Genomic DNA, 14,786 nt, shown 5'->3' with positions numbered 1-14,786 from the left:
TTTGAATACAAATATTTGTGTTATAATTTTACTTGGGTATGATTATAAAACATCACTGAGTCTTCATTTTTCTGGCAACTATAGTTTAAACCCTTTTATATTTGAGGCAACATGACTCAGGTACACTACAATTAAAGAAACATTTAGTTTTCTCTAAACTTTCCAAGAAAAATATAAAAGGCCTTTTGTATCCAATTAAAATTTCTCAATCCAAGATATTTGAATAATTTTTGTTGTGCTTAGTTTGAATTGCTTATCTCTGTGTGTCGGGCATGTGAACAAAGCAACTAAAATGTTGCTTGAAATCTAAAACATAGATTAACAAGCACTGTAAGAAACATTTTTCATATTTCATGAACGTGCATTTGCAGCTAGTTGTGAGTAAAACTGCTTACAAGCAAAGATTAGCTCAAAACAGTGTGCATACATAATACATGAGAAACTTTTCCCTCAACCCTAAACACACATACACAGACATGACTGCCACATGAGTGTGCTTTCAGCCTCCCACTAAGCTATGCCTCGAACCTCGTGGGCATGTGAGCTTACAAAGAGCTCCGCTTCAGTTAAAACAAGGTTGAATAGTATTTGTTTTGAAATAGTTTTTTTGTTGTTGTTGTTTGTTTATTTGATTTATCAGAAAACAAGATAAAATAGGTACATAATGCATCAATATGTTTCTAAGAGAGAAACTGTTTTCTGGAAATATAATGACAAATAAGTTAATTTAAGTATGTCCCTTTGGTACTTAAAGAAACAAAGAGAGTAAAATCAAATGAACTGTTTGAAATCGTTGTGGGTCCATGGGACGAATAATAAAGAAGCAGAAGAGACACAGAGGAAGAGTAGTGTACTGAAGATGCGATGTTGTTACAAGAAGTTAGGCAGTGGAATTCATTTTCTTGAAATAGTATCGTTCTGAGTACATACAGGGGGCCTAGATCCCAGGACTCCAGGTTTAAATCAGATAGTGAACGTCGATGATGTTATGCTATTTATTTCAAATTGTTTATTTATAAAATAAACACAATAAAATGTTGATAATTTTAAGCAAATACTCAGATTATGAGGTTTTGGTTTTATCCTATTATCTATTTGTCAGTTGCTGTGAGATTTTATTTAAACCAATTTTGACAAAAGAAAATAGTTTATTGAGTTAAGCCTTTACTTTTTCTCTTAGGACCATTATTGTAAATTATTGTAAAGAAATAAAAATACAAACTCATAAATAATCATGCCTAGACAAGTTTAAGGACAAGAGAGAGGAGAGCCAATTCTATGAAACTTTGATTGGTAAACAGTAGGCAGGTTCTATGAAAGTTCAAAGAAGCTGAATAAACTAGTATACATTAGATGGGTTCAAGCAGGTTGAGGAAACAGAAAAGGAAAATCTCAAATCTATGAATAAGATGTTGCAGGTAAAATGCAAATACTGGTAGTCTGAATATACAGTTTCTCTCACATGCTTAAAAAGTTATAAAATTCAGGTATAAATAACCAATTCATCAGCAATAAAGAAAGCAGTTAATAATGTATAAAAGATGGAGAGTGCATTTAAATCCAAGATCGTTTGTCATCCCAAGTGACATATCTAAAATTAAAGGAAGTAATTAATTGTGTTTTCATTTGACATAAAACAAAGCTAATCAGTAAATTCAACTCACAAATACAAAATCCCAATTAAATCACTGATGTTTAAATATAAACAGAACATTCCGTCATTATACTGTGGATAAAGCTGACATTATGAATAGTAAAGATCCATGTTCCAGAGTGGACAGGAGCCATGGAAAGAATAAAAACTTAGGAAAAAGCTGTGTACTATCAAATAAATGAAAGAAAATGTTTTCTATAAAATAAATTATAAATGATATAAAATAAAAATAAATAATGGAGATACTTAAAGAGCATGGAAATTGCTCCTGTGTGGAGTCTTTTAGAGATCCCTGGTAAGCTCCCATCCTATTCTCTCTCTTCTACTACTCCTGGTAACTATCCTGTTTTCCCTTCTGCAGGAGAATTAAGAATCATTCCTAGGTTCCTCCTTTTTGTTTAGCTTCTTTAGATCTATAGATTTTAGTATGTTTATTTTATATTATCCTGTATTATCTGGCAAATATCCACTTATAAGTGAGTATATACCATGTATGTCTTTCTGCTTCTGGGTACCTCACCCAGGATGATCTTTTCTAGAATCCACCATTTGCCTGAAAATTTCATGATTCCTTGTTTTTAATTGCTGAGTAGTATTCCATTGTGTAAATGTTCCACAATTTCTGTATCTATTCCTCTGTTGATGGACATCTGGGTTGTTTCAGGATTCTGACTCATACAAATAAATTCCTATGAACATACTGCTGTGAAAGCATAAAAGCTCATGTCTTAAATATCAGCATTGCAGCCAGGCCTGAAGAGACTTGATAGGCTAGGGTCAGATGGAAGGGGAGGAGGTCCTCCCCTAACAGTGGACTTGGAAAGGGGCAGGGAGAAGATGAGGGAGGGAGGGTGGGGATGGGGCTAAGGCTGGGATACAAAGTAAATAACCTGTAATTAATATAAAAAACAAATTAATTAACAAAAAAGTTAGTTCACTGGGTGGTGGGAGACCAGTAAAATTGGGGCTGAACTTTGAGATTTGATACTTACATTGTAACACAAAAGCCAGGATAACAGCACCATTACTTTTGTGACTGACAGTGCTGCAGGGGTCAAAGATGGGTGGGTAACTATTAGTTATAAAGAAGAAAACAGAGCTAAAATATGTCTTTGGCTTATCTTCCTAGAGAGATAATTGCTAAATGGCAATTTTTTTCCTGAATATGATGGAAAAAAAAAACTGCTTTGCAAATTCCCATAGCAGGGCCAGGCATTAACCAGGATTACACTGACTGGATAAATGTGGAGATTCTTCCTAAATTTTTGTAAGCAATGTCTCATCACTCAGTCCCTCATAATCGAACAGTTACTAATTTGATATAATAAAAATTATCTAAAAATTAAAAAAAAATCAGCAACCCACTTGAATATCAAAAGAGATAAATGAGTGCCTATAATTACAACACTCATGAGATGATAGAGAGAGGGCTGGGATAGCTAGTCTGGCTTCTTATGCAGAAATAAATAAGAAAGAGGCTTTTATTCTTATTCAGATGAGGTAATCTTACCTCTTCCTAAGAACTATGTCATGCATGATCACACACACACACACACACACACACACACACCAGATACATATACATGACTCAAAAAGAAGCATTTTATATTAAATTGTTACATTTTGCAATTAACTAATAATCGTATGACATTCTTGTAACTTGCTGGTCTATTAAATTCATGTTTAAATGGAAATGTTTACAACTGAAACAAATATGTTACAGATTTCTTTCTTCTTTTTTTTATTTTTCAAAAGCTGCCTTTCCAAAATCAGATATTTCTTTTCCCAGCTCCCTCTATGTTCTCTGTATGTCTATTAAACATGTCCTAAAAAATGGCAAACGAAAATAAAAATGACTGCTGGGCATATTTATACAAACGCTTTTTTTTTATTTGATGTGCACTTTTCAACTCACAGAAAAAACGAATGAACTGCCTTTTAATGCTGCAGTTCCCAGCCACGTTCAAAGACAGGCTAGTAAACGTGTAACTTTCGATGAGCTTTCTCAGACTTTCCAGCACTGAAGTTCAAGCTTTGCTTCCACACTGACGCTAGGCCTCAGCATCATTTTTAAGCCTCTCTTGGCATCTCATTTTCACACACCATCTGAGATGACTTGGAACACGTTAGAAAATAACACCATTGCTTCCACAAAACAACGATCTGGACAGTGCCTATTTCTACATCCACCATTTATGGGACTCTTTCTGGGGGAGATTTTATTTTAAGTGTCAATACTAAAAAATGATCTGATTGGAGTTGGTGGCTTCAGTCGGCAAATCTTGTAACACCTACTCAGAAAAACCTTATTTTTATTACTTGAATGAGACACAAATATAGCAGTTATTTTTAAATTGTTATTTAGACAACTACATAAAGTGTTGTAGTATTATATTTTTAACAACACCATCTAAATAGGAGGGAAGGCATCCTCAGTTCTTATGGAAATGAGATATAAAATTAGCTACAAGGCATAAACTGAGCTTAAGTTCTACCCCCAATGAACTAAATAAAGCAGTTTAACTAAGGAGATCAATTGCTAGGAACACAGAAGTTTCAACATTTGCTGAGATTCAGAAAAATGCCACATTTCCATCCTCTCAGTTACTTACATTTTTAAAGAAATAAACAAGTAAAATATTCAAATGCATACTCATACATACAACCAACATATCCTTTTTGATAAAATTGGAAATGTCCTTTCACTGTCCCATTTTGAACATATGAATATAATACAGAATCTAAAAGCACATATTTTTTATTGTTTTTTTAAGAATGGGTTTCTCCATGGAGCTCTGGATGTTATAAACCTTGCTTTGTAGACCAAGCTGGGATGGAACTCAGAGATTCTTATATCTTTCCCTTCCCAGTGCTGGTATTGAAGGCATGTGCCTTTAGTGTTAATGCCTGACACTAAAAATGTAATATTGAAGACCTGAAATGATATATAAAAAAAGATGATGGGTTTGTGGTTGGAAAATAGCTAATAAGTTGTTTATTTTTTTAAATTAAGTATAGGTACACAAAGAAATCATTACAGGATTACATTTGCAAAGCAATATGTATTTGCTCTACCATTTTGCTGACAAATCTATATAATCAAAATATAAAGAATAATACTGACAAAAGTGAACACTCCTTTAAGCTCAACCCTTGGGTAGTGGACATTGATGGTTCTCTGTGACCCTGAGGCTATGCTGGTCTAGATATGAAGTTCCAAGCCAGCCAAGACAACCCAGTCTTTAGAAAAACCAGGTTTGTAGCAGCTTTATTCTTAATACCCAGATTCTGGAAACAACTCAGATGTCCCACAACTGAGGAGTGGATAGAAAAATTATTTATACAATGGAATACTATTCAGCAATTAAAAACAAGGAAATCATGAAATTTGCAGGCAAATAGTGGAGACTAGAAAAGATTATCCTGAGTGAGGTATCCCAGAAGCAGAAAAACACACATAGTTTATACTCACTTATAAGTGGATATTAGACATATAATATAGGATAAACATACTAAAATCTGAACACTTAAGGAATCTAAGCAAGAAGGAGGACCCTGAGTAAGATGATTAACCCTCATTCAGAAAGGCCAATAGGATTGACATCAGAAGAGGGAGAACACAGGAAATAGGATAGGAACCTATCACAGAGGGCCCCTGAAAGACTCTACCCAGCAGGGTATCAAAGCAGATGCTGAGACTCATTGCAAAACTTTGGGCAGAGTGCAGGGAATCTTATGAAAAGGGGGAAAATGAAAGACTTGTAGGCGACAGGAGCTCCATAAGTAGAGTAACAGAACCAAAAAATCTGGGCACAAGGGTCTTTTCGGAAACTGATATTCCAACCAAGGACCACACACGGAGATAATCTAGAACCCCTGCACAAATATATCCCATGGCAGCTCAGTATCCAACTGGGTTACACTCGTAAGGGGAACAAGGACTGTCTCTGACATGAACTCAGTGGCTGGCTCTTTGATCACCTCCCCCTGAGGGGGAAGCAACCTTACCAGGCTACAGAGAAAGACAATGCAGCCAGTCCTGATGAGATCTGATAGACTAGGGTCAGTTGGAAGGGGAGGATAACCTCCTCTATCAGTGGACTGTAGGAGGAGCAAATGCCTCGAGGAGAAGAGAGAGGAGACGAGGGAGGGGACTATTGCTGGAATACAAAATGAGTAAATTGTAATTAATAAAATAATAAATTAATAAGAAAAAATCATTCATTCAACTGTATTCTGAGCATTTAATTGTTAAGTATTAATCATATGTGTATGAGCATTTATAAAAAAAAGGATATGTTTTAAAAAAGTTGTCATTAGATGAAAACACAGGGGTTATCCTATTTTGTGCAGTTTCCTTTTAAAACCATGTTACGTTTTCACTAAGTGAGATTTTACAATATCTAGCAAGTTATTCACATTAATTTGCATATATATTGCTTAATCAGATACTGGGTAATTTAATGCTGTGTAAACTCCTATATCTGATTCTGGTCACTGGATTGCCCCGGTCAATCAGCACTGAATTAGTAATGTTAGCTCTTGCCTGAGCAGTCTGTATAGTGCCCATGATCTCTTTCTGTTTTCCTGTGCAAAGGGAGGAGAGATTGCTCAGAATTTCACATCACATGGTGCTCTTACAGAAGACCTGGCTTCAGTTTCCAGACCCATTTAGGGACTCACAGCACTCTGTGTGCATCACCAGGAGACTGGTGTCCTCTTTTGGCATCCCTGGAAACTAGGAGCATATAGGGTGAACACTCATATATGCTCACAAAGAAACTCGTTACACAAAAGATAAATATAAGTATTTTTAAATGACACCATCATGTGACTCATTACAAAAAAATGAGTTGTGCATTTATCAATGTGTTATTATTTATCAGCTTTTAGCATTTATAATGTATTGCTTCTCATTTAATTTTTGTAAGACTAGATTTTTAAAAGTAGACATAGCAGCAACTGGCTTTAATTTGGATTTTGATAGGGCAGACAACACATCCTCTTTTATATTCTTAACTCTATTTGAAAAGAAAACAGTTTTGACTTTAATCAAATGATATGGATTTTTTTTGTAACTTTACTTGAATCATACTGTGAAAACGCAATTAAGATTTTCACTCAGTTCCCAAAATATCTGCACGTATCCTTTAAGCCATTGCAAACTGGTTACTGTTCATAATACCATCCCTATTGCATCGAGACGTTGCCTATCTTATACCTTAACATAAATTTGAAAGTGAAAGTAATATCCAAGACATTGAATATCTTTAATAGTGTGATTGACAATTGTGATTTGAAATTCATAAGTTCAAAGAACATTTTTCAACAGCTTGATTTTATGCTTCAAATTCACCATGCTTTACAGCAGTTAAAAAAAAAGGATGGAAAAGAACCTCTCATCCCATCATTCTCAGCAATTTCCCTTATGCTGAAATAATATGCATAAAACCTTCTAAAGAATAATCCAAATCGTAGAGTCTCTCATTTTCTTATTTCTTTAAATATTTTCCTCAATCACTCACAGACTCATATGATTATATTCCATACAAAATATACTTGGGAGCAAATTTAGATGTAAATGAAAATTCAAAACAAGAATGAATTTATCTTAATAACACTTTCAGTGGTGTTATTATACTGAAAGTAAACCGAAATGTTTAATTTGATGGTTAAACGTACAACCAGAGATGATATTTTAATTGCATTTTCAGTAATAAATTTTAATGCCAAATGCACATAAAGTTAAATATAAAAAGAATTAAGATATAATTGAAAATAATTTCGAAGATCTCTTCAGTGTTGAAACATTAATAGAACCAAAAGTGGTCACAATAAAATATTCTGTACCAGAATAGGACCTGTATATAAATTTTAAGGCAAAGATAAAAATGAATTGTCACTATCAAAGTTTAACGTTCTTCTTAAATTATGTGCAGATTAAAATAGACTCTTATGTATACTTTGAGAATTAAAACAAGCATGTCTTCTCAAATGAGCAATTTATAATAATTTGAACAATGTTTGAATGAAATAATATTTATTAGAACATATGTTATGGAGACTGACAAAATGGCTAAGCAGTTAAAAATGCTTTCCGGATTATCCTGCCATCCACATTTTAAATTTCTGCAATCAAGAAATTGTAGATAGAACATGAAAGACTATAAAGTACTATTTTAACTTATCTGATTTAATAAATTGTTTCTATTTCTCTCAGCTGCATTCTGACTTGGACAAGGGAGAGGGCACTGTTAAATACACGCTCTCTGGAGATGGTGCCGGCACTGTTTTTACAATTGATGAAACCACAGGAGACATCCATGCAATAAGAAGTCTGGACAGAGAAGAAAAACCTTTCTACACTCTTCGTGCTCAGGCAGTGGACATAGAAACAAGGAAGCCATTGGAGCCTGAATCAGAGTTCATCATTAAAGTACAGGATATTAATGATAATGAACCAAAGTTTTTGGATGGACCGTATGTTGCTAGTGTTCCAGAAATGTCTCCTGTTGGTGAGTAGACAAATCCAGTTTCTACCAGATGCTGTTACTTGTCTTCATCCTTTCCTTTCTAGGTGTTGATGTTGACATCCTATTTATAATATATCAATTTATTCATTTATAAATCAATTTAATTTTCTCTAGAAACATTAATGTTTCCTGCACCACTATGAATACAGATGTTAGAATATGTTAACATTCCCCGCTATTTACAAGAACTCATAAATCTACTTGTATTTCTATATATAATTAATTCAGACAGGAACTTGATAGCCGTTGACACTATGCAATGATGGATATTACTACCATATACCGCTGAAAACCATATATCAATTCTTAGCTCAAACTAAACTATTGAGATATGTATTACATTGGAGTTAGAAGTGAGACAAAAAGGAGGTATTTTCCATTCCTTACATATATTTTATAGAGTAAAATGTGTAAAATCACTTCATTTTAAAAAATATTTTCCTGTGTTTTCAAACCCGAAAATTACTAGTATAAAGTCATCTTTAGAACAAAATTGAAGGGCACTGACTTCGTTGTTATTAAGAACTTAAATTTGACCTGGGAATGGTCAGTACCACCTGTAATCCCAGCACGTGGGCAAGAGAGCCAGTAGATTCCGGAGTTCATGAAGAGGCTTAGATACATTTTAAGTTAAGTCTAGCCAGGACTACCAGAGATACTGTCTCAAAGTAGTTAATAAAAAGCACAACTTCCAGAAGGGGAGGAGGATCTCCCCTATCAGTGGACTTGGGGAGAAGGATGGGAGGAGATGAGGGAGGAAGGCTGAGGTTGGGAGGGAATGAGGGAGAGGCCTACAGCTGGGATACAAGGTGAATAAACTTAATTATATTTTACAAAAGAATAAAAATAAAGTAGAAAATAAAAAAGCAGAAAAATTTGTTTTAACATTTTGGGATCGGCTTAAATTTGCAAAGTCATATTTTGTGTACAATATGCTTTGATAAAATATTGTACTTGTAATTCAATTTTATTTATTTATTCTATAAATAAATGATTTTGTATGTACATGTATGTATGTGTGTGCATGTGGAAGACAGAGGTAAAGAAGGAGGATATTCTTCAATCATGTTCCACCTTATTTTTGTGACAAGGTATTACATTAGCTGGTCTGCTGTCCGTCTTCCTACTATCCTTCCCCTGCACATGAATTACAGAAATGCACTGCCACACTTGATTTTTTATGTGGATGAAGGGTATCTGAACTTGGTTCTTCAATCTTGTGTGGCAGTAGCAATCACTTTACTAACTTAGCTCCAAAAAGGAAATTTTAAATCGCCGTGCCTTTAATATTTTATCACTACTGCCAAGCCATAGTTAACCTTCAAAGTAACTCCTAGCTTGTATCATATTTGGAACCTATAGTTAATGTTCTCAGATGGATTAAAATTTGAAACATAATTGTTTGACAATGTTGTATACCCTAAATCTGATGTGTCTTAGAGGATCTCTGCTTTCCCATATGCAATGATGATTGTGCTTACAAATCAAGAGAAGAAGCATATTAGTAATGAAGGAAGGAGCACATGTACTCACTACTAGAGTTTTACCCTGTGTATGTGACTTTATCATACGTCCATGAACATGTTCTCTCATTCACCTGAGAAGCCAGCTGAAGGTGATTCATGTAAATTTCAAGTTTTAATGTGCGCAGTAATGGCTGCACATCTTATTTGTTTTCTTGTACACGCTGAAGCGCTTCTAATGTTATATAGGCAAGAGATTTAGAAGTATAATCCAAAAGAAACATGTCTTATTAGAAAGTAATCCGAGAAAACAGGGTTGATACTCTAGAAAGAGAAAATAGTGATATAAAATACTTTGAGGAAAAAAAAATTAAGTGGGAATGTTGTTTCACAAACTTTGTATAAACTAGAAACATTGGCAAGAATTTTAAAAATTTGTTAACTATATTTCACACTAAAACAATATGCATGGGACACACGCATCTACTTATACTATTAGAAGAATTCTGTCTCATAAGATAAACTTAAGTTTTTATATGTTTATTCAGATAAATAGTATGTCCTTACGAAAAAAGACCTTAAATAAATTATTTTCAGTTAGCACACAAAGAGTAATTAATCTGAAATATTAGGGGAAATGTAGGAAAGTGATAAAGTGATTTCAAGGTTTTCAATTTTGGAGTAACATGATTATACTGTAGGATACTCAAGTAATCTATATGAAGATAAATTCTTCAGTGGGTCTTTAGATATCACCATTAAAATTTATTATTTTTAAATGTCTCTATTATATCTATCATCTATCTGTTTATCTATCTATCTATCTATCTATCTATGTATCTATCTATCTATCTATCTATCTATCTATCTATCTGTCTAAAACCAACCAATCCTTTATCTACCACATAAATATAGACAGCTAGAGACCATATATATGTATATATATATATATATACACATATATATATATCTTCTTAGAATATGCAAGCATAAATTTACATTTTGAAATGAATAAAAGGAGGTATTAAATAAATTATAAATTAAATGTTAAAAGGTATGTACAATAAATTGTATATGAGCCTCCCTAATATCATATGAATCAAATTAAGATTTCTTGATTTGAAAACAGTTAGATTTGTAGCAACCACTACATGTGTTTTTCATAGCAAACATAAAATTTAGACACAATGCTACAGCATTATGTCACAGAACTTCCTTGTTTCTGTGGAGTGCTTCAACCCAACTCTAAAATTCATACCCCCAGTTGAGTAAAGCTCCTTATTTTAATAACCTAAGAGCAGATTTTTTGCTCCCATTATGTAATTCCTTTTATATCAATTATTTTATTTTACTTTATTTTATTTTTGAACGATAAAAGTCCTTGTCAAGACCCAATTTTACTTTGAATATTTGATTGAGGATTTACCTATTGGTTTATTATATAATATTATCTATAGTAGATAGAGATATTTAGGTATTCTGTATGCATACACTTTTTTTTTTTACAAATGACAGTAAATGGAAAAAATAAAAAAGCAGGAAAACACTTATCTTAAATATACATATAATAAATATTAATATATGTGGCATACAGATATGGAAATGTTATAAGGAAAGACATTATTTTATATAATGACTATACTAATAATAAAAAGAAAATTATAAATAATCACAAATACTTAAGGAACTACTGTATTACTAATATAAGCATAAGATTAATAAATATTGTAGCACTGAAACAAAGTTTATTTTCCAAATGTGAATTTAGTCATACTGGATTATATAAAGAAAGACTGCTCAAACAAATGATAATAAACTGACTATTGAAAATGATATAAACTGACTATTTGATGAAAATGATATAAACTGATGAGGAATGTAAGCCTGTAAGTGAAGAAAATAATCTGAAAGACAAGTAGAAATTTCAAGGAAAATTAGTATTTCTGACATAATGTAATACAATGCACTTAACACACTGATTCAAACTTATCCTGGTGACTGTATGAATAGTTTGAGAGGAAGGTTGCTCTGGTAATAACTTCTGCTTTGTCCAATCTGCCATGGAAAGACGCTCAAAGACAAAGTACTTCCACGTTGACCTAAGGAAATTGCCTCTTGATCCAGAGAGTCCCCAGGTCCTTGGAGACAAATTTGGACTTTATAGATGTGCTCTTAATTCTTTAAGACCATGAGCTGCACAATGAATTACGATAATGTGCCCTTCTTAATTTCTGATGATTATGCATCTGGGGAACATGCATTTTCAGTTACTTTCTTCAAGACTGCAGACAGTTTTATAATTTAAAAACTGTATTCTTCCTCTCCCTGAGCTTAGTCCTATTGGATGGATGCCTTATTGGATTATTAATGATCAGGTCTCTTTGGATGGTTTTAGGAACTTTCAATTATGAATCAAGATATATGGACTGTGTTTTATGGTTAAGCAGTTTTTAGATACCAGATGATCTCACTAGAGATGATTGTGCCTCTTCATATTTAACTATTACAATCCCATCTTCCTGCTGCGTGAATTCTTAGTAATTCCTGTGAATAAGGGACAGGAATGAGTTTAGAACAAAGTTAATCGCAGCTGCTTTTTCTGCTTTTGTTTCTGGTTAACCAACTATTAAACCTCTATTTAGAAATTTACATTAGTTTGTAATAATATAGAAGGTCCCCTTTCTCCCTAAAGGTCGAGAAAGCATCTTATGATATTGTTTTATTTGTCTTATATTATATTTAGACATAATGCACAATTTGATGATGAAACTTCTTGCTTTAAACATATTAGAGTATTAGGTTTCTTTTGTTCATCCTAAATAAATAAGATTAACATAAATTTAAATAAATTACCTAAGAAAATTAAGCCACTTTATAGCACAGGTAAATAACATGTACATGTCTTCTTATTTCCCTTTGATCATTTTTTGTTTTTGCATGACATTTTTATAAAAAATACTAAGTGAAATTTTGATTGTCTTGATCTTTTCAAAACTTCTTCATTAAGAATTTCATACAGTATATTTTATAATATTCTTTCATACCCCAACTCCTTCCGTATCCTTCCCACATCCCTATTTACCCCATTTTGAATCCTTTCCTATATATAAAAGGCCACTATAAATATAGTGTCAAATAAGTGCTGTACAACTATTCCTGAGCTTAGGACCTGCCTGTGACAGTTGTTGATGAAAAAAAGTGTCTTCCATTAGAGAATACTAACTTCCCCCTCCCCTGCAGTAATCTTTTGACAAAGGTTTCTTGGTTAGGATAAGAATTTATGTCCACTTACCCTCATTCTTTCTCTAAATTTCTTTTTCCTTTTTTTAATTTTTAAAAGTGTTTTATATTTACAGTTAATTCACTTTGTATCCCAACTGTAGCCCCCTTCCTCATTCCCTCCCTCTACCTCCCTCCCTCTACTCCTTTCAAGCTCCTCTCCAAGTCCACTGATAGGGGATTTCCTCTTCCCCTTCCATTTGACCCTAGCTTACCAGGTCTCATCAGGACTGGATGCATTGTCCTCCTCTGTGATTCTGGCAAGGCTGCTCTCCCCTCAGGGGAGGTGGTCAAAGATCCAGCCACTGAGTTCATGTCAGAGACATTCCCTCTTCCCCTTACCAGGGCACTCACTTGGATACTGAGTTGCCATGGGCTACATCTGTGCAGGGCGTCTAGGTTATCTCTATGCCTAGTCCTTGGTTGGAGTAACAGTCTCAGAAAAGACCCTTAGGCCCAGAAGTTTTGGTTCTGTTGTTCTCTTTGTGGAGCTCCTATCCCTTCCAGATCTTTCTATCTCCCCCTTCTTTCATAAGATTCCCAGCACTTGGTCCAAAGTTTGTCTGTGAGTCTCAGCATCCACTTTAATATCCTGCTGGGCAGTCTTTCAGAAGCCCCCTGTGGTTGACTCCCGTCTTGTTCCTTGTTTTCACCTTCTTCCCATATCTATTCTGTTTGACTTTCTGAATGAACATTGAGCATTTTATCCATGGTCTTTCTTCTTTATTAGCTTCTTTAGGTGTACAGATTTTAGTATGATTATCCTATATTTTATATCTAATATCCACTTATAAGTGAGTATGTACCACATGTGTCTTTCTGCTTCTAGGTTACCGCACTCAGGATGATCCTTTCTAGTTCCCACCATTTGCCTACAAATATCATGGTTTCCTTGTTTTTAATTGCTGAGAAGTAGTCTATTGTGTAAAAGTACCATAATTTCTGTATCTATTCCTCAATTGAGAGACATCTGGGTTGTTTCCAGATTCTGGCTATTACAAATAAAGCTGCTACAAACGTGGTTTAACAAATATCCTTTGTTGTATATTTAAGCATATTTTGGATATATACCTAGGAGTGGTATAGCTAGATCTTGAGGTAGCACTATTCCTAATTGTCTGAGAAAGCACGAGATTGATTTTCTTTTTTTTTTATTTTATTTTTTTCTTATCAGTTACATTTTATTAACTCTGTATCCCAGCCGTGTCCCGATCCCTCACTCCCTCCCAGTCCCTCCCTCCCTCCCTTATCTCCACCATGCCCCTTTCCAAGTCCACTGATGGGGGGGCTCCTCCCCGTTCATCTGATCCTGTTTTATCAGGTATCTTCAGGACTGGCTGCAAAGCCCTCCTCTGTGGCCTAACAGGACTGCTCCTCCATTCGGGGGTGTGGAGGCCAAAGAGCCAGTCATTGAGTTCCTGTTAGAAATAGTCCTTGTTCCCCTCACTTACTGAGCTACCACAAGCTACATCTGAGTGGAGGTTCTACGTTATATCCATACATGGTCCTTGGTTGAATGTCAATAGACAATATCCTTAAAGAAACACAGGCAAACATAGATGAGATTGATTTTCAAAGTGGTTTTGAAAGTTCTGATTTTCTTTGTCTTGGGCATGAACAGGTCTTGTAAAATCTGTTTCAATTTCTGTAAATCATTTAGTGTATCAATTCTTTTGTTTCTAGAAATGCCATTTCTCTAAATCATCCACCACCACCCTCAGTTCTTACAATCTTTATTCCCTTCTACCAAATAGATCCCCAGGCATTGAAGGGAGAAATGTGATAAAGACATCCAGTTCAGGACTCAGCATTCCATGGTAGTTTCCTTCTGCATATTATCCAGTTTCATATCTCTGT

At 34.2% G+C, this 14,786-nt stretch overlaps 1 protein-coding gene across 4 annotated transcripts in view; it reads left to right on the top strand.

Moving 5' to 3' along the window:
* Window positions 1–14,786, top strand: part of Cdh12 (cadherin 12) — a 1,315,861-nt gene that overhangs the window by 1,023,961 nt on the left and 277,114 nt on the right. For all 4 annotated transcript variants that reach the window (XM_060380426.1, XM_060380423.1, XM_060380425.1 and 1 more), the window contains one exon: window positions 7,875–8,169. In XM_060380426.1, coding sequence (XP_060236409.1) covers window positions 7,875–8,169 — 295 coding nt within the window. The remainder of the gene's footprint in view (window positions 1–7,874; window positions 8,170–14,786) is intronic.

Source organism: Meriones unguiculatus, chromosome 3 (assembly GCF_030254825.1).
Source record: "Meriones unguiculatus strain TT.TT164.6M chromosome 3, Bangor_MerUng_6.1, whole genome shotgun sequence".
Classification (NCBI taxonomy): Eukaryota; Metazoa; Chordata; class Mammalia; order Rodentia; family Muridae; genus Meriones; species Meriones unguiculatus.
Note: the sequence above shows the minus strand (reverse complement) of the source record. Positions and strands in the feature narration are given on the sequence as shown.